This window comes from Bubalus kerabau, chromosome 10 (assembly GCF_029407905.1).
Source record: "Bubalus kerabau isolate K-KA32 ecotype Philippines breed swamp buffalo chromosome 10, PCC_UOA_SB_1v2, whole genome shotgun sequence".
Classification (NCBI taxonomy): Eukaryota; Metazoa; Chordata; class Mammalia; order Artiodactyla; family Bovidae; genus Bubalus; species Bubalus kerabau.
In genome coordinates, this window is record NC_073633.1 from 29,303,905 (window position 1) to 29,324,628 (window position 20,724).

The following is a 20,724-nucleotide window of genomic DNA, read 5'->3' on the forward strand; positions in this document are numbered from 1 at the left end:
AACATTTTTTTTAAAAAGTCAGTCTAGAGAAGAGAGGAATCTTTCTGGCTGAACAGGGGTGCTTCTGGGGATTGGAGCTTGGGTCTTCTTTAAGACTGACATCCACCCTATTATCCCCGTAGAACAATTTCCAACCTCCTGAGTTTCTAGGATAAGACCTGAGCTTGATTGGTTTTCCTGAAAAACTCTAAATGTAAACTAAACTCTGATCAAGGAGAGAATATACCTCTTTCTGACTTCAGCCTCCTGCTCTCCTTGGGTTTGTGCTCAGCTCCCCCGCAGCCCTCTCTCACTGTGTCACTCAGAGCACAGTAGTACACGGCCGAGTCTGATGCTTGCACTGCCCGTTTCTGCAGGTGGAAGGAGCTATCACTCCTAACAAGAGTGGCCTGAAAACCTTCATGCTCTACCTTCTTGTCTGCTGTTAAGCCCTTCAGAAGGAATTGAGGAATTTTGTTGAGATGCTGGATGTACCAGAAAAGAGAGGGAGCCAAACTAGCAGTCTGGTAAGTGCAGTTCAGGGTCACGAGAGCCCCCTCTGAGACAATCACTGGGCCTTCTGTCTGGCTCACTGAGTCACCATTGGTCCCTCCTACAAGAGAATCACTTTGTTATAGTAGAAATGTACAGGAGGCGTTTTCAGCCAGAGAAGAAAAATAAAACTTACCTGTTATCATAGGAAAATGAAAAATCATTTTAGGATAAAATGCTACTTACCAAGTATTAAGCAGATGACAAGAACTGAGTGAGTGGCAGAAAACATTCTGGCAACAGTTCTTGTTCCCTAGAAACATCAAATCTAACAAAGTTAGTCTCTGGCTGGATGTTACAGAAGCTCCTCACTCAGAAACTGGGAACCCCTTTCTGCACAGAAGCAGTCATCTGTCTTGTGGCTACAGAGTAGGCAAGTCAAACCAGCTCCTGAATACAATGAGGAACCGCATCTGAAGGAAGCCCCGCCCTCTGGTGGTGATCTTAAAGATTACACCACAGTCATATCTGACGTCAGTTCAGTTCAGTCGCTCAGTCGTGTCCAACTCTTTGCAACCCCATGGACAGCAGCAGGCCAGGCTTCCCTGTCCAACACCAGCTCCCGGAGCTTGCTCAAAGCCATGTCCATTGAGTCGGTGATGCCATCCAACCATCTCATCTTCTGTCGGCCTCTTCTCCTCCTGCCTTCAATCTTTCCCAGCACCAGGGTCTTTTCCAATGAGTCGGCTCTTCACATCAGGTGTCCAAAGTATTGGAGCTTCAACTTCAGCATTAGTCCTTCCAGTGAATATTCAGAACTGATTTCTTTTAGGACTGACTGGTTTGATCTCCTTGCAGTCTAAGGGGCTCTCAAGAGCCAAGGGGCTTTCTTTTGAAGACCACAGTTCAAAAGCATCAATTTTTCAGCGCTCAGCTTTCTTTTAGGTCCAACTATCACATCTATACATGACTACAGGAAAAACCATAGGTTTGACTATACGGACCTTTATCAGCAAAGTAATGTCTCTGCTTTTTAATATTCTGTCTATGTTGGTCATAGCTTTTCTTCCAAGTAGTGTCTTTTAATTTCATGTCTGCAGTCACCATTTGCAGTAATTTTGGAGCCCTAGAAAATAAAGTCTGTCACTGTTTCCATTGTTTCCCCATCTATTTGCCATGAAGTGATGGGACGGGATGCCATGCTCTTAGTTTTTGAATGCTTAGTTTAAAGCCAGCTTTTTCACTGTCCTCATCCTGACCTGCTCCTGACCTAGTCCTCCTGATGATAGTTTGTGGGGTACACACAGGAGACTGGGGCAGGACTCTAAGAGGAGAGCCCTAAACACAAACATGCTTTGGGAAACGTTCCATTATTACATCCATTATTTTCTGTGTGGTATGGTATCTCTAGCTTTGCAAATAATGCCAGTTAACAATTTTTAGGAGGAATGGTCAGAGGATTTCTTCTTTCCATATGTCTCCATGATTCCCATGGGTCAGGAAAGGTGCCCTCTGCATGGAAAGCACTCCCTCCTCTCCCTAGACCTTCACCTGAATTCCCTCTATTCATCCCCAAGACACAGCCCACATGCTGCTGGAATGTTGGAATGTTGCATAATGTTGGAAACATTATCTCAGTCAGGTCTCAAATAATGTGCAGCTGAATGAGCAGTAACTACCCCTGTGCCGTGTGCTCTGCTCAGCTGCTGTGTCTGACTCTTTGTGGCCCTAGAGACTATAGCCTGCCAGGCTCCTCTGTCCATAGGATTTCCAGGCAAGAATACTAGAGTGGCTTGCCATGCCCTCCTTCAGGGGATCTTCCCAACACGGGGATTGAGCCAGAGACTCCTGCATCTCCCACATTGCAGGTGGACTCTTTACACATCTGAGCCACCAGATAATTTAAGGCAGATCTCATCTAATGTGTGGTTGAATGGGCAGGTTATTACCCCTATCCATCATAAAATGACATATTTGTAAAATTAAAAAATAAATTGCTGTTACTTCTTTTTACTGATAAAGGTAGAGTTGACCTTCCAACTAGAAAACTGGGCAAGATATATGAAACAAGTTGTGGATCTTGGACATCAGGTGGCACAGAGATAAGGAAAACAGGTGAGATGAGCCAGGACATGGCCCAACTCTCTTCACGGAGGCAGCTTCTAGACACCAGTGCATGAGGGAGTTAACAAAAATGGCCCAACTGTCTTACTGTGAGATGGAATAATATTTTGGGGATCCTGAGGAACCTAGAAATTTGTGGACCAGTGTACCAGAGAGGAGGGATATGGGCAAAAGAGAGAGAGGGAGAGAGATGAGGGCAAAGAGGTGGGGGGAGGCGTCACTGTGAATCTTGGACTGAGTACTGATCTGTAACTAAAGAGAGAAGACTCCATGAGTTTGGTAAACCTCCCTGAAGGGGCCTCCTCTGGGGCCCTGGACCCTACTTGGATGACAAGCCACCTTACACCTCTAGCCTCATGAGACCTTACTTAGGTAACCTGGTTCTTGAAACGTCTTTTTACCTCTTGTCACATTCTTGCTTTAATTCAACTAAGTAGCTTTTTTAGAATGTCAAGTTTAGATGGTTAGTATGTTAGCCGGGCACTCTTCATTCCTGAGGCATGTGTGGCATCGATCTGTCTTCTGTTTGTTTGTTTGTTTTCTTAGGGATTCAGGGATCTCAGTGGAAAGAACTGTTGGCTCAGTGTCTGTCAGCCTGTTTGCATAGTTTCTTGTGCAATTATTTGTGCCAGTGAAGCGAACCCAGCAGAAGATTTAATGGGGTCATCTCATAGCTTGTTATTTTCTCCAGGATAGGGTTTATTTTATGCAAAGTCTGACTATAGTATGGTGAGAATTGCTGCCATTGTTCTTTGCTGGCATAAGCCATTTTAAAGCATGGGAACGTGTGGCTGAAGACAGCTGTGAGGTTGCCTTACATGGGCGCTCAGGGCAGCGTTGTCGATCCAGTAACAATGGCTGTGACTAAGTCAGTTGAACTCAAGAATAGTCTTCTTCAAATGTGCCTTTTTCACCTATAGAGATTATCTCACCAGTTAAAATGAATTTTGTTATTTCTTGCCAAAACTGGGACCATTTAAATGCACATCCGTTTGCTGAGCTGTTCTTTTTGTTTGTTTTTTTTGTCTGCACCAGGTCTTAATTTAGGCTTGTGGGATCTAGTTCCCTGACCAGGGATCGAACCTGGGCCTCCTGCAATGTGAGTGCAGAGTCCTACTCACTGAACCAACCCTCCACCTAAAATTAGAATCTTGAGTTGAAGTTATCATGTTGGCAGGACTCTCTGGCTCAGCAGATCACCTAGGTTCTCTTAAACTCTTGTGCATTTTCAGGAATCCCTAGCTTCCAGCATTCATTCTGGAAATTTACAGGGTTGTCTGCAATGTGGAAACCAAAATCAGATGCAATTCCTATCTCAAATTGCTTTCAGTTGATTGAGAAGCAGGTAAGCAAAAAAAAAAAAAAAATCCTATGCCTCCTCTGTACTCCCACTAGTCTGGACACCAATACATGAAGTGAGAAATCAGACTGAAAGTAGAGAGCTGATACAGTTACCACCAGGGGAATAAAACCTGCTGCTGCTGCTAAGTCACTTCAGTCGTGTCCGACTCTGTGCGACCCCATAGACGGCAGCCCACCAGGCTCCCCCGTCCCTGGGATTCTCCAGGCAAGAACACTGGAGTGGGTTTCCATTTCCTTCTCCAATGCATGAAAGTGAAAAGTGAAAGTGAAGTCGCTCAGTCGTGTCCAACTCCTAGTGACCCCATGGACTACAACCTACCAGGTTCCTCCATCCACGGGATTTTCCAGGCAAGAGTACTGGAGTGGGGTGCCATTGCCTTCTCCTAAAACCTGCTAGAATACTTTTCCCCCCCACCATTAAGATTTATTTTTGTTCCTTCATCTCCCTCGCCATTTCTGTGGCCTCTTTATTAAGCTGTTTAGCCCCCAGTGCGCAGGTGGCCAGCACCCAGTGTGCAGGACTCTAGGATGTCAGGGAGGAAGGCAGTGCTTACCTTCAGGCGGGTGTCCAGATTCACCCTAAGTGATGATGGTGAGTACATCTGCCAAGACCATAAAACTACTATAACTATTAAACTCTGCATTAAGTGGTTGTGTCTATAAATTGGGTTTCCCCAGTGGCTCAGCAGTAGCTCAGAATCTGCCTGCCAATTGAGGAGATGAGGGTTCAATCCCTGGGTCAGGAAGATCCCCTGGAGGAGAAAATAGCAACCCACTCCAGTATTCTGCCTGGAAAATTCATGGACAGAGGAGCCTGGCAGGCTATATTCCACAGGATTGCAAAGAGTTGGACGCCACTTAGCAACTGAGCACCAGACACAATACACACCTGCTTATAAATTATGAAATGATGCAGGGAGCCAGCATATTGCATATTGAGTGCAGCACTTTCCACAGCATCATCTTTCAGGATCTGGAATAGCTCAACTGGAAGTCTATCACTGCCGGGAGCCAGCGTGAGGAGCTCCACCCATGACAAAGGTCATGAGGAAGGAGGCTCGGCATACGAAAAGGTGGGATCGAGCCTCAGGAGTCCCCCTGGAAATTCTCGAGCATCTACCCCCCAAAACCAGAGTCTGCCTACTTTCTGCTTTGTGCTTTCACCTACACCTCTGACTTTATGGGGGGCTGTCCCCCACTACCTCTCTCTGAAAAAAGAGTTAACTTACAGCTCCAGTTAATAAAGTTCCTGGGTGTGATAGTGTTTCAACCTACAAATTCCTTTGGAAGTCCTCTAGCCTGCTTGAATAGGTTTTTCTGGCCACATGTGATTGCTCAGAGCCTCCCAACTGTGAGAGGCATGAGATGTTCTAAACTGTCTAAATACAGATTCCTTTGAGCAGTTAAAAGATTGATTAGAAATTGTATTGGTGAAGGGATTTTCACTTGTTGGGCCAATGTTTGCTGCTAAGTCTCCATATCCCTTACCTGCTGTGTCCCTGGCAGTGTATTGATTAATATAATTGGTGTAAGTAGTAGCTTTAATGTTTGTAACCTGGGACACTTGAGTTAACTCTTTTTCTTGTTATAGCCCACCACACCTTTGCTCTGTAGGAATGCAACTTTATCTAATGCTTTTGGAGGGTGGCCCCTGACCAATCACCTTTAGAGAAAAGTAAGTTTTCTGAAGAAAGGGTCTTAAAATGTTAACAGGCCTCCTGGCCAGAAGATGATGCAAATCACCTAAGCTTTTGCATATGATAAGTTTGCAGGAAGAAAGCCTGGCTTGCTGCATGACTCTACCCCTTCCCCCATTATCCTCTATGCATAACTTAAGGTATAAAAACTACTTTGGAAAATAAAGTGTGGGCCTTGTTCACCGAAACTTGGTCTCCCCATGTTGTTCTTTCTCTCACCTTCTGGCTGAATTATTCAGCCTCTCTTCTCCACTGAATTTCCTCACTGAGCTATCCTTATTCTATTACTCTTTATATCCTTAATTAACGTTTAATTAAGCAGTTGTTTCCTGATCCTCGCCAACGCCGTCCCTGCTTCGAATTCCCTGGATCCACCAGGGCTGGACCCCGGCAAAATGACAATGATTCCGTATCCTGGCCACATCCCACAGACTGCCCAGCAGTAAAACAGATATCTCTTCCTACCTGCTGTGCCCACCACTGTCCTTCCAGAAAGCCTGCTCCCGGAAGTTGCAGATGGGACGTCAGCCTGAAAAGATGAGGGGGCGCTCTGTGCAATGCGCACGATTGTAGCAGAGACACAGAGAGTGACCAAAGTGTCTCCGCATTCCCGCTCATGAGTAGAGGAGTGTGGAGATGTTCCTGCTTGGTGAGTGGGTGGTAATTTCTCCTAGTCTCTTGAGCAGGTGAAAAGCCCACTCCACTGCCAAGATAGCTTATTGTAAGGGTACATAAATACTTCTTCCATGTGTCTGAAACATGACTGACTGATGAATTAATTTTCCCTGCTTTTGCTGTTGTTCAGTCCCTAGATCATGTCTGACTCTTTACGACCCCAGGAACTACAGCACGTCCAGCTTCCCTGACCTTCACTATCTCCCAGAGTTTGCTCAAACTCATATCCATTGAGTCAGTGATGCCATCCTACCATCTTATCCTCTGTCACCTTCTTCTCCTCTTGCCCTCAATCTTTCCCATTATCAGTTTCTTCTCCAGTGAATCGGTTCTTCGCAATCAGGTGGCCAAAGAATTGGAGCTTCAGTTTCAGTATTCTAGCAGGTTTTATTCCACTGGTGGTAACTGCATCAGAATTCCAGATTCAAGATTACTGCTTAGCCTTCTTTATGGTCCAACTCTCACATCCATACATGATTACTGGGTAAACCATAGCTCTGACTATAGGGACCTTTGTCGGTAAAGTAATGTCTCTGCTTTTTAATACACTGTCTTGGTTAGTCACGTCTTTTCTTCCAAGGATCAAGCGTCTTTTAAGTTCATGGCTGCACTCACCATCTGCAGTGACTTTGGAACTGAAGAAAAGAAAATCTGTCATTGTTTCCACTTTTCCCCCATCTATTTGCCATAAAGTGATGGGACCAGATGTCATAATCTCAGTTTTCTGAATGTTGAGTTTTAATCCAGCTTTTTCATTCTCCTCTTTCACCCTCATCAAAAGGCTCTTCAGTTTCTCTTTGCTTTCTGCCATTAGAGTGGTACCATCTGCATATCTGAGATTGTTAATATTTCTCCTGGGAAACTTGATTCCAGATTGTGAATCATCCAGCCCAGCATTTCGCATGGTGTACTCTGCATATAAGTTAAATAAGCAGGGTGACAATATATAGCCTTGAAGTACTCTTTTTCCAAATTTGAAGCAGTCCATTGTTCCATGTGCAGTACTAACTCTTGCTTCTTGTCCTGCATACAGGTTTCTTGGGTATTCCCTTTTCTTTAAGAATTTTCCACAGTTTGTTGTGATCCACACAATTAAAGCCTTTAGAATAGTCAATGAAGCAGAAGTAGATTTTTTAAATTCCCTTGCTTTTTTCTGTGATCCATCTGGTGTTGGTAATTTGATCTCTGGTTCCTCTGCCTTTTCTAAACCCAACTTGTACATCTGAAGTTCTCGGTTCACGTACTACTGAAGCATAGCTTGAAGGATTTTGAGCATAATCTTGCTAACATGTGAAATGAGTGCAATTGTATGGTAATTTGAACATTCTTTGGCATTCATTTCCATGAGATGAGGTTATTAGAAAAGAGAATATCCTGTGCCCAGTTTGAATACAAACAATACACACAACACCTGCGATATTTACAGAGTGGGCTGCTCTGATCCACAGGGCCCTTGACAGAAGGCATATCTTCTCAGAAACTCTCCTCCTGGAACTTACTTAGGCAGCAGCATTTCTGGAGCAACCAGAAGGGATGGAAAAGTCAAGGAAAGAGAGAATAAAGCTCCAGTCACTGAAGATGGAGTGTCTGCTGGTGAAACTCAGCAGGATACACAATCTTGGCCTGAATTTTAAAAACCAGAGACTAGCTTCCAGGTCACACAGTCATCCATCAACAATGTGCCCTGGAATTTTCCTTAACACATTGTAAAATACTTCAGCATATATAATCTGAATTGTCATTGAAGAGTTAATGTCACTTTAAGGGATTCTATCTAGGGGGATGTCGATGGGCTGAAAACAGGCATTTCTGGAGAAAAGTTCTTAGGTTCCTTTTTGCACTGTCCCACTCCAGATTCCTCTCTGTAGGGCAACTGAAGAATTCCTAGGTCCTTGGCTCTGAGAAGCAGACCTGGAAGTGCTTTGACAAGACCTCTAGCATAGCACACTGGAGTGAGAAACAACAACCCCTTGCAGGGCTGCCCACATCCAGAGCCCCATCTGCACTCTGGGTTTGTGCTCAGCTCCCCTGCAGCCCTCTCTCACTGTGTCACTCAGAGCACAATAGTACACAGCCGAGTCTGATGCTTGCACTGACCGTTTCTGCAGGTGGAAGGAGCTGTCACGCTTAACAAGAGTGGCCTGAAAACCTTCATGCTCTACCTTCTTGTCTGCTGTTGAGCCCTTCAGGAGGAGTTGAGGAGCTTTGTTGAGATGCTGGATATACCAGAAAAGATAGGAAGTTGAATATGTGGCCTGGTAAGTGCAGTTCAGGGTCAGGAGAGCCCCCTCTGAGACAGTCACTGGGCCCTCTGTCTGGTTCACTGAGTCACCATTGGTCCTTCCTAGAAGAGAATCACTTTGTTATGGTAGAAATGTACAGGAGAGGAGTTTTCAGTCAGAGAATAAAAACACAACTTATCTATAGTTATAAGAAAGTGATAAATCATTAACATTTGGAATAAAATCTTACTTACTTAATATTAAGATGATCAGAAGAACTGAGTGAGTGACAGAATGCATGTTCACAAAAGAAAATGATCCTTGTTCCCTGGAACACACCAGTATAACAAATTTAGTCTCCATCTGGATGTTACAGAAGCTCCTCGCTCAGAAACTGAGAGCCCCTTTCTGTACTGCAGCAGTATTCTGTCTTGTGGCTACAAAGCAGGCAAGTGAAACCAGCTCCTGAATACAATGAGGAACCGCATCTAAAGGAAGCCCCGCCCTCTGGTGGTGATCGTGAAAATTGCACCACAGTGCGGTCTGACCTATTTCTCCTGATAATAGCTTGTGGGGTACATGCAGGAGAAGGGGACAGGACCCTAAGAAGAGAGTCCTAAACATAAGCGTACTTAGGGAAATGTTCTATTATTACTTCCATAATTTTTTGCATGGTACAGGTATCTCTAGCTTTGCAAGAAAACCCAGTTACAATTTCTAGATGGAATAGTCAGAGGTTTCTTCCTTGCATATGCCTCCAAGATTCCCATGGGACAGAGAAGGATCCCTCTGTATGGAAAGTGTTTCCTCCTCTCCTCAAGTTATTTCGTTATTTCCGTGAAGTAGTTATATTCATGTTGACTCTGTCAACATGCTGTGGAGAAAATTTTATCTAAGGCAGGTGAAAAAACAATTTGTAGTTACATCATAAGGTTATTATCCTGATTTATTATGGAATGACATATTTGTAAAATACAATAAAAGTAAAACATGTGACTTCTTTTTCACGGATAATGGTAGAGTTGATCTTCCAATTGGAAAACTATTTTTGGACCTTGAACATCAGGTAGAACAGAGATAAGGAAAACAGGTGAGATGAGCCAGGACATGGCCCAACTCTCTTCACGGAGGCAGCTTCTAGACACCAGTGCATGAGGGATTTAACAAAAATGGCCCAACTGTCTCACTGTGAGATGGAATAATATTTTGGGGATCCTGAGGAACCTAGAAATTTGTGGACCAGTGTACCAGAGAGGAGGGATGTGGGCAAAAGAGAGAGGGAGAGAGATGAGGGCAAAGAGGTGGGGGGAGGCGTCACTGTGAATCTTGGACTGAGTACCGATCTGTAACTAAAGAGAGAAGACTCCATGAGTTTGGTAAACCTCCCTGAAGGGGTCTCCTTTGGGGCCTGGACCCTACTTGGATAACAAGCCACCTTACACCTCTAGCCTCATGAGACCTTACTTAGGTAACCTGGTTCTTGAAATGTCTTTTTACCTCTTGTCACATTCTTGCTTTAATTCAACTAAGTATCTTTTTTAGAATGTCAGGTTTAGATGGTTAGTATGTTAGCTGGGCACTCTTCATTCCTGAGGCATGTGTGGCATCGATCTGTCTTCTGTTTGTTTGTTTTCTTAGGGATTCAGGGATCTCAGTGGAAAGAACTGTTGGCTCATGTCTGTCAGCCTGTTTGCATAGTTTCTTGTGCAATTATTTGCGCTAGCGAAGCGAACCCAGCAGAAGATTTACTTGGGTCATCTCATAGCTTGTTCTTTTCTCTGCTGCTGCTGCTACTAAATCGCTTCAGTCGTGTCCGACTCTGTGCGACCCCATGGACTGCAGCCTACCAGGCTTCTCCGTCCATGGGATTCTCCAGGCAAGAACACTGTAGTGGGTTGCCATTTCCTTCTCCAGTTCTTTTCTCTAGGATTTGGGTTTACTTTATGCAAAGTCTAACTATAATATGGTAAGAAGTCAAAACATTGTTCTTTGGTGACATAAGCCATTTTAAGGCTTGGCGACTTTGTGGCTGCAGACAGCTGTGAGGTTGCCTTACACAGGTGCTAAGTGTTGTCAATCCAGTAACAATGGCTGTGACTAAGTCAGTTGAAAAGAACAGTCTTCTTCAAATGTGCCTTTTCACCTACTGAGATTTTCTCACCAGTTAAAATGAACTTTGTTATTTCTTACCAAAACTGGGATCATTTAAATGCACATCTGTTTGCTGAGCTGTTCTATTTGTTTGTTTTTTGTCTGCACCAGGTCTTAGTTTAGGCTTGTGGGATCTAGTTCCCTGACCGGGGATTGAACCTAGGCCTCCTGCAATGTGAGTGCAGAGCCCCAGTCACTGAACCAATGCTCCCCCTAAAATTAGAATCTTGAGTTGAAGTTATCATGCTGGCAGGACTCTCTGGCTCAGCAGATCACCTAGATTCTCTTAAACTCTTGTGCATTTTCAGGAATCCTTCGTCTCCAGCATTCATTCTGGAAATTTACAGGGTTGTCTACAATGTGGAAACACAAATCAGATGCAATTCCTACCTTAAATTGCTTTCAGTTGATTGAGGAGCAGGTGAGCAAAAAAAAAAAAAAAAAAAAAAATATATATATATATATATATATGTATATCTCTCTCCTATGCCCTGTCTGTACTCCCACTAGCCTGGACCCCAATATGTGAAATGAGGGAATCAGACTGGAAGTAGAGAGCTGATGCAGTTATCACCAGGGGAATAAAAACCTGCTAGAATACTTTATTTCCCCACCGTTAAGATTTATTTTTGTTCCTTCATCTCCCTCTCCATTTCTGTGGCCTCTTTATTAAGCTGTTGAGCCCCCAGTGCTCAGGTGGCCAGTACCTAGTGTGCAGGACTCCAGGATGTCAGGGAGGAAGGCAGTGCTTACCTTCAGGTGGGTGTCCAGATTCACCCTAAGTGATGATGGTGAGTACATCTGCCAAGACCATAAAACTACTATAACTATTAAATTCTGCATTTAAGCAGTTGCACCAATAAATTGGGCTTCCCAGGTGCTAAGTGATAAAGAATCTGCCTGCCAATTGAGGAGATGAGGGTTCAATCCCTGGGTCAGAAAGATCCCCTGGAGAAGGGAATAGCAACCCACTCCAGTATTCTTGCCTGGAAAATTCCATGGACAAGGAGCCTGGTGGGCTACAGTCCACAGGGTTGCAAAGAGTCAGACACCACTGAGCAACTCATGAACATCTAAAAATTATGAAATGACAATGATTCAGTATCCTGGCCACGTCTCACAGACTGCCCAGCAGTAAAACAGACATCTCTTCCCACCTGCTGGGCCCACCACTGTCCTTCCAGAGAGTCTGCTCCTCGAAGCTGCAGACAGGAATTCAGCCTGCAGAGATGCAGAGGGGACTCTCTGTGCAATGGGCATGATTGTATCAGGGACGCAGAGCACTGACCCAAGTGGCTCCACATTCCTGCTCATGAGCAGAGGAGTGTGGAGATGTCCTTGCTTTTGGAAGGGGTGATACTTTCTCCTAGTTTCTTGAGCAGGTGAAAAAGCTCACTTTGCTGCCAAGATAACTTATTGTAAGAGTACATAAACACTTGTTCCCTGTGTCTGAAATATGACTGATTGATGAATTAATTTTCCCTGTTTTTGTTGCTGTTCAGTCCCTAGGTCATGTCTGAATCTTTACGACCCCATGAACTGATGCATGCCAGGAGCTTTATTCTCTCTTTCCTTGACTTTTCCATGCCTTCTGGTTGCTCCAGAAATGCTCTGCCTAAGTGAGTTCCAAGAGGAGAGTTTCCTGACAAGATATTCCTTCTGAAGGGCCCTGTGGATCGGAGCAGCTCACTTTGTAAATATTGCAGGAGTTGTATGTCCTTCCCTGTCCTTTACTATCTCCCAGAGTTTGCTAAACTCATGTCCATTGAGTCAGTGATGCCATCAAACCATCATCCTCTGTCACCTCCTTATCCTCTCGCCCTCGATCTTTCCCAGCATCAGGGTCTTCTCCAGTGACTCGGTTCTTCACATCAGGTGGCCAAAATATTGGAACTTCAACTTCAGCATCAGTCCTTCCAATGAATATTCAGGATTGATCTCCTTTAGGACCGAATGGTTTGATCTCCTTGCAGTAAGGGACTCTCAAGAGTCTTCTCCAACACCACAGCCAGAAAGCATCAATTCTTTGGCACTCAGCCTTCTTTATGGTCCAGCTCTCACATCCATACATGATTCCTGGGAAAACCATAGGTCTGACTATATGGACCTTTGTGGGTAAAGTAATGTCTCTGCTTTTTAATATGCTGTCTAGGTTGATCATAGCTTTTCTTCCAAGGAGCAAGCATCTTTTAATTTCATGGCTGTGGTCACCATTTGCATGATTTTGAAGCCCAAGAAAATGAAATTTGTCACTGTTTCCACATTTTCCCCATCTATTTGCCATAAAGTGATGGGACCAGATGCCATAATCTTAGATTTTTTAATGTTGAGCTTTAATCCAGCTTTTTCACTCTCCTCTTTCACCTGCATCAAGAGGTTCTTTAGCTTCTTTTCATTTTCTGCCATCAGAGTGGTATCATCCGCATCCCTGAGGTTGTTGATATTTCTCCTGGCAATCTCGATTCCAGCTTATGAGTCATCCAGCCCTGCATTTCACATGATGTACTCCACATATAAGTTAAATAAGCAGGGAAACAATATATAGCCTTGACGTACTCCTTTCCCAATTTTGAACCAGTCATTGTTCCATGCCCAGTACTAACTGTTGCTTCTTGTCCTGCATAGAGGTTTCTTGGGTATCCCCATCTCTTTAAGAATTTTCCACAGTTGGTTGTGATCCACACAGTCAAAGGCTTTAGCGTAGTCAATGAAGCAGAAATAGATTATTTTTTAAATCGCCTTGCTTTTCTCTGTTTCCAGCAGATATTGGATCTGCTGTGGTTCCTCTGCCTTTTCTAAACCTAGCTTCTACATCTGAAATTCTTGGTTCACGTACTGCTGAAGCATAGCTTGAAGGATTTTGAGCATAATCTTGCTAACATGTGAAATGAGTGCAATTGTATGGTAATTTGAACATTCTTTGGCATTCATTCCCTGAGATGAGGTTATTAGCAAAGAGAATATCCTGTACCCAGTTTGAATACAAACAATACACACAACACCTGCGATATTTACAGAGTGGGCTGCTCTGATCCACAGGGCCCTTGACAGAAGGAATATCTTCTCAGAAACTCTCCTCCTGGAACTTACTTAGGCAGCAGCATTTCTGGAGCAACCAGAAGGGATGGAAAAGTCAAGGAAAGAGAGAATAAAGCTCCAGTCCCCGAAGATGGAGTGTCTGCAGGTGAAACTCAGCAGGATACACAATCTTGGCCTGAATTTTAAAAACCAGAGACTAGCTTCCAGGTCACACAGTCATCCATCAACAATGTGCCCTGGAATATTCCTTAACACATTGTGAAATATTTCGGCATATATAATCTGAATTGTCACTGAAGAGTTAATGTCACTTTAAGGGATTCTATGCCATCTGGGGGGTGTCGATGGGTTGAAAACAGGCATTTTTGGAGAAAAGTGCTTAGGTTCCTCTTTGCACTGTCCTGCCCCAGATTCCTCTGTAGGACAATCCAAGAATTCCAAGGTCCTTGGCTCTGAGTATCAGAGCTGGAAGTGCTTTGACAGTACCTCTGGAGAGAGAAACAACACCCCTTCCAGGGCTGCCCACAGCCAGAGCCCCATCTGCACTCTGGGTTTGTGCTCAGCTCCCCCGCAGCCCTCTCTCACTGTGTAACTCAGAGCACAGTAGTACACAGCCGAGTCTGATGCTTGCACTGCCCGTTTCTGCAGGTGGAAGGAATTGTCACGCTTAACAAGAGTGGCCTGAAAACCTTCATGCTCTACCTTCTTGTCTGCTGTAAAGCCCTTCAGGAGGAGTTGAGGAGCTTTGTTGAGATGCTGGACATACCAGTAAAGATAGGGAGCCGAACTAGCAGTCTGGTAAATGCAGTTCAGGGTCATGAGAGCCCCCTCTGAGACAGTCACTGGGCCCTCTGTCTGGTTCACTGAGTCACCATTGGTTCTTCCTGGAAGAGAATCACTTTGTTATGGTAGAAATGTACAGGAGGAGAGTTTTCAGTCAGAGAAGAAAAATAAAACTTACCCACAATTATAAGAAAGTGATAAATCATTAACATTTGGAATACAATGTTACTTACTTAATATTAAGATGATCAGAAGAACTGAGTGAGTGACAGAATGCATGTTCGCAAAAGAAAACGATCCTTGTTCCCAGGAATACACCAGTCTAACAAATCTAGTATTCATCTGGATTTTACAGAAGCTCCTCGCTCAGAAATGAGAGCCCCTTTCTGTACTGCAGCAGTATTCTGTCTTGTGGCTACAAAGCAGGCAAGTGAAACCAGCTCCTGAGTACAATGAGCAACCGCATCTGAAGGAAGCCCTGCCCTCTGGTGGTGATCGTGAAAATTGCACCACAGTGCGGTCTGATCTATTTCTCCTGATAATAGCTTGTGGGGTACATACAGGAGGTGCATGGACCTAAGGACCCTTAGGGACAGGACCCTAAGAACAGAGTCCTAAACATAAGCGTGCTGAAGGAAATATTCTATTCTTACTTCCATAATTTTTTGCATGGTACAGGTATCTCTAGCTTTGCAAGAAAACCCAGTTACAATTTCTAGATGGAATAGTCATAGCTTTCTTCCTTGCATGTGTCTCCAAGATTCCCATGGGTCAGAGAAGGATCCCCCTGAATGGAAAGTGCTTCCTCCTAAACCAAAGTCATTTCTGTGAAGTACTTATATTCATGTTGACTCTGTCAACATGCCGTGGAGAAAATTTTATCTAAGGCAGATGTCAAATAATGTGTATTTAAGTGATAAGATTATTATCCTGATTTATCATGGAATGACAGCTTTGTAAAACACAATAAAAGTAAAATACATGACTTCTTTTTCACTGATAATGGTAGAGTTGATCTTCCAATTGGAAAATTATTTTTGGACCTTGAACATCAGGTAGCACAGAGATAAGGAAAACAGATGAGATGAGCACTGACATTGCCCAGCTTACTTCATGGAGGCAGCTTCCAGGCACCAGTGCACGAGGGGTTTACCAGTAATAGTGCAGCTGTCTCACTGTGGGATTGAGACAGAATAGGAGAACAGAGATCCTGAAATACCTAAAAATTGTGGACCTCTGTACCAGAGAGGAGGAATGTTGAAAAAAGAGAGAGAGAGAGAGAGGTGCAAGGCAGGGGTTGCGGGGGAGAGTGGGGTGGATTTGGACCATTCTCGGATGATGGCAACCTTACCCCTTTAGCCTCATGAGGGACAGGTGAGCTTAATTAGGGGCCTTGGTTCTTGAAACACAATCACTATCCTTTCGCTTCTTGTCACCTAGTGGTTTTAACTCAACTAAGCATTTTTTTTAGGATGTCACATTTAGATGCCTAATACATTAGCCAGGCACTCTTCATTCCAGAGGCTCGTGTGCGTGGGGTTCCTCTGTCTTCTGTTTGTTTGTTTTATTAAGGGTTCAGGAATCTCTGTGGAAAGAACTGTTTGCTCTGTGTCTGTCAGCCCATTGGTCTGGTTTCCTGTGCAATTATATGTGCCAGTAAAGTGAACCCAGAAGAAGATTTAAGCGGTCATTTCATAGCTTGTTTTCTCTAGGGTTGGGTTTGCCTTATGCAAAGTAAGACTGCATTATGGTGAGAAGTCAAAACATTGCTCTTTGCTGACATACACCATCTAAGGTATGGCGATGCTGCGGCTGCAGGCAGCTGGGAGGTGGCCTGACACGGGCTCTCAGGCAGTGCTGTCAACCCAGGAACAATGCTGTGACTCTTAGTTGAATTAAGTCTGCTTTGTTTATTTTTGTTTTTATTTCCAATACTCTAGGAGGTGGGTCAAAGAGGATTGTGCTGCGATGTATGTCAAAGAGTGTATTGCCTATGTTTTCCTCTAAGAATTTTATGGATTCTGGCCTTAATTTAAGTCGTTAATCCATTTTGAGTTTATTTTGTGTTCGGCGTTGGGAAGGGTTCTAGTATCATCCTTTTACCTGTAGCTTTCCAATTGTCTTCCAATTAGAAATAAACGTTTGTAAATGGCAATGACCAAGTCATTTGAACACAAGAGCAATCTTCTTCAAATGATACCAGTTAATGGACATAGAATTTCTCAACAGTCAAAATGACCTGTTTTTCTAAAATTAGCGTGTTTTTTTTAATGCACAGCTGTTTGCTGGGCTGTTCTGTTTGTCTTTGCTTTTGGCTATGCCCGGTCTTAATTTCGGCTTGTGAGATCTAGTTCCCTGATCAAGGATCAAACTCAGGCCCCCGGCATTGGGAGCGCAGAGTCCTATCCCCTGGACCAAAGTTCCCCCTAAAATTAGGGTCTTGAGTCAAGTTCTCATGCTGGCAGGACTCTCTGGCTCAGCGGATCACTGAGGTTCTCTTACACTGTTGTGCATGTTCAGGAATCCCTAGGCTCCAGCATTCATTCTGGAAACTTACAGAGTTGTCTACAACGTGGAAACCAAAACCAGACATGATTCCTATCTCAAACTTCTTTCAGTTGACTGAGGAGCAGGTTAAAAAAAAAAAAAAAAAATCTTCTTCCCTGTCTGTAGTCCCACTAGCCTGGACCCAGAGATGTGGAATGAGGGATCAGACTGGAAGTAGAGAGCTGACACAGTTATATCCAGGGGAATAAAACCTGCTTGGATACTTTCCTTTCACTGTTCAGATTTAGTTTTGTTATTTCATCTCCCTCTCCCTTGCTATGCCCTGTTTATCAAGATGTTGAAGCCCCAGTGCTCAGGTGTCCAACACCCAGTGTGCAGGACTCTAGGTTGTTTGGAGGAAATCTGTGTTTACCTTCAGGCGATTGTTCAGACATACCCCTGTTAAATAAGGATGGGGACTACACCCTTCAGGAATATTAAAACCATTATAACTATTAAATTCTGCATTTTTATAGTTGTGCCTATAAATTTTAAAATGACAATGATTCGGTGTTTATGCCACATCTCCTAGACTGCCCAGAAATAAAACATATATCTCTTTTCTCCTTCTGTGTCCCCCACTGTCCTTATAGAAAGTCTGGTCCCGAAGTTGCAGACAAGAGTTCAGCCTGCAGAGATGCAGACGGTAAACTCTGTGCAATGGGCCCAATTGTAGCAGAGATGCAGAGCACTGACCCAAGTGGCTCCACATTCCTGCTCAGGGGCAGAGGAGTGGGGAGATGTTCCTGCTTTGGGAGGGGGTGATACTTTCTCCTAGTTTCTTGGAGCATGTGAAGAACTCACTCCACTCCAATGGCAGTCTGCCTTCAAACTGGGTACAGGATGAGAATATCTGCTTTGCCAGTAATCACATCATCTCAGGGAAAATTAATCCATCAATCAATCATGTGTCAGATATATTGAAAAAGTGTTTATATAGTCTTAAAATAAAAACAGAAAAAATCTCACCTTAATTTACAGAGGTATTGTGTCTCACAAGTTATCCAATAGCAGTATATTTTTTTTTAGGTGAAAAATGCCATTTCTTCATTATCCTTTATCTTGACATGTGGAACTTTGCTGAATGTTTGTTAACTGTGTGCAAGGCTGAAAGCAAATCAGTTTGAAGGCTGCAGTGAATATTGATCATGTCTTAGAGCATTCTTTCATTGATCTGTCAACAAATATGGGAAAATACACCTCAGTTATATAGTCAGGGGAATTAAAGTGGCCCTGCCTGGCGCTGAGAAGGGCACTTTTATGTTGAACATAAGTCACCTGCTCTTCTCTGTCAGGACCGGGGGCTTGTCTGGAGGGGCTGCTGAGAATGGGAACACTGACCACAGGGCTACCAAACCCTGTAGGCAGCATTTCTAGCAGTGCCAACATGGCCCTGGCTTTTCACTGAGCTTTGGTTCCTTTCTTGAAAAATAAGGAGAAACTTTGTGTTATAAAAAAAAAATGACATGAATGAAAATCTAATGTAGGTACTGGAACAAACTCTGCCTTTTATATTAATAATGGTCATCAGTGAGTGAAACTTGCTATATCAAGATGCCATAATATGTACCTGTGCTTAAAATTTTATTTATATAAAACACACAAGCAGGTGTGTTTATATATAATTTCATTTTATAATGATTTTAAACAAACAGAGATATATAAATGGTTTTGATTCTTAAGTCCATGAGGTAGGTTTTATTATTGCCATTTTACATATGAAGAAACTGATGCACAGAGAGGCTAAGGAGTACCTCAAAAGTCATGCTGTGATGCAGATGACAAGTTTGAATCCAGCTAATTTCAATTCATCTTTTTATTAAGGATGATATCAAATGTATACAAAAGTGTTTGGGATGAAAGAACAAAGTCTGGTCCTGTCCTCCCCTCCTGCCTGCATTCCTGTCCCTTTTCCTCCTCCCTCTCCCGTCCAGCGAAGCAGAACAGTGTTCCTGACTATTAAAGGCAGGTGGCTTCCCATGTCACTCTACTCTCTTCCTGCGCCCATGGCTTCTTATTGCACTGTGAGCACTGTGAGCAGCACCTTGATAACTTCTACAACATCCAATAGTCCTTTCTTAAGTAAGGGAAGGCGTTAGGAACTCAAAAAGGATAGTGAACTAAGTGGTCCTGTGAGGTGAGTAAAATTTTGGAAAGGACTTCCCTGGTGGCTCAGACGGAAAAAAAATATCTGTCTGCAATACAGGAGACCTAGGTTCAGTCCCTGGGTCAGGAAGATCCCCTGGAGGGAAAAATGGCAACCCACTCGAGGAATCCTGCCTGGGGAATGCCATGGACAGAGGGGCCTGGCAGGCTACAGTCCATAGGGTCACAAAGTGACTCACACTCACTCAACAGCAGCTTCATAACTAACCTTTACACTTTACAGACGAGGAAGCAGAAAGTCAAAGCGAACAACTTGCTTAAGGTCACAGTCTGTGCTGTGACGTCCTTTCTGCCTACTATCCTGTACTGGACACCACTACAGCCCCCTGGAACCTGAGCTCCATGAAAGCAGACATCACATCTGTCTTGCCAACTAATGTTTCCCCAATGCTTACCAGAAAACTAAGAATTAATGAATAAACTATACTGAAATTTCTCACCGTGGGATCCATGCTATGATAAAAATCACGGGAAAAAAAAGGTATATTTCCATGAGATGTTAATTCAGATTTGTTTGCTTTCTGGATCAAGCTTCTATATTATGACTAATAATTTAAAATTTTATTTTTGGGCTATTCATGTTGTGAATCGTAAATCTGCATAGATTTTAAACATAAAATGAGTCTATATCAAATCATGCAATCAAACATGACTTTGGACCTCTACCCCAGAGGATGTTGTGTTCTTAGATATTTTTATAGAGAAGCTAGAAATACAGTTTTCAATGTGATGTCTGATTTTTAAATAATAACCATAACTACTAGCTTCATATACACAGTCCAAGGTTGCAGCCTCTTTCTCCACCACAGAAATTGCTGACTGGATTTGAGTTACCTTCTGGGTCATGCTGGATCCTGCAGAAAAGAGCCTTTACTTACAACCATGTTGATATGGTGGATGAAGTGGCTTAGGACCTAATGCCCCGATTCCATTGCCCATTACCCCTCCCTTTCAAGATGCATCAGGTAACAATGCTCTGCCCTCCCCACAACCTTGGCACTGAGAGAGGCGCATGAGTCCTGTGTGTGGCCACCCTCACCAAGACAGACAGAGGCTCTGCCTTCCCTCGGCGCACTGGCAACCAGCATATGGGCAGCTCCTCCCTACAGTGACGCGGCCTCTGCTGCATTTCAGATCCAGATCTGAATTCTGCACCCTGTGCTCAAGAGGTCCAGGCAGATCTCCTGGGCTGTGTGATGCTTCTGCCGCACGCAGGAAACTGAGTCAGCAGCTGGAGGGCCGTTTGTCTGTGTCATGTCACACGCTTCCTTTATAGGAGGGAAATGCTAGACTTCTGCACATCAGTTTGTCGAATTAGAACACTATCAGACTAGCAATAAACAGTGGTAAAACTGAATCATGTTCAGTTTGTTCTCCTTTGGATCAGATAATCAAAAGTAACACTGGGGTTTCGACTCTAACAGAAAGGCAGAATTTTTCGCTTCATCTTTGTTCCTGCCTCCTGTGGAATCTGGGAGAAGGCAGTG

General features: G+C 43.7%; 3 gene segments (V, D, J or C); all 3 read right to left on the reverse strand.

Annotated features, from left to right (window-relative positions):
* Positions 1 to 209: 209 nt before the first annotated feature.
* Positions 210 to 763, reverse strand: LOC129622020 (T cell receptor alpha variable 18-like). The segment is given in 2 exon segments: positions 210 to 592; positions 718 to 763. Coding segments are annotated over 2 exon segments (429 nt in total).
* Positions 764 to 8,107: 7,344 nt separating this feature from the next.
* On the reverse strand, positions 8,108 to 8,851 carry LOC129620467 (T cell receptor alpha variable 18-like). The segment is given in 2 exon segments: positions 8,108 to 8,673; positions 8,806 to 8,851. Coding segments are annotated over 2 exon segments (456 nt in total).
* A 5,349-nt stretch (positions 8,852 to 14,200) lies between these two features.
* LOC129622021 (T cell receptor alpha variable 18-like) lies at positions 14,201 to 14,803 on the reverse strand. The segment is given in 2 exon segments: positions 14,201 to 14,625; positions 14,758 to 14,803. Coding segments are annotated over 2 exon segments (471 nt in total).
* Positions 14,804 to 20,724: the final 5,921 nt, after the last annotated feature.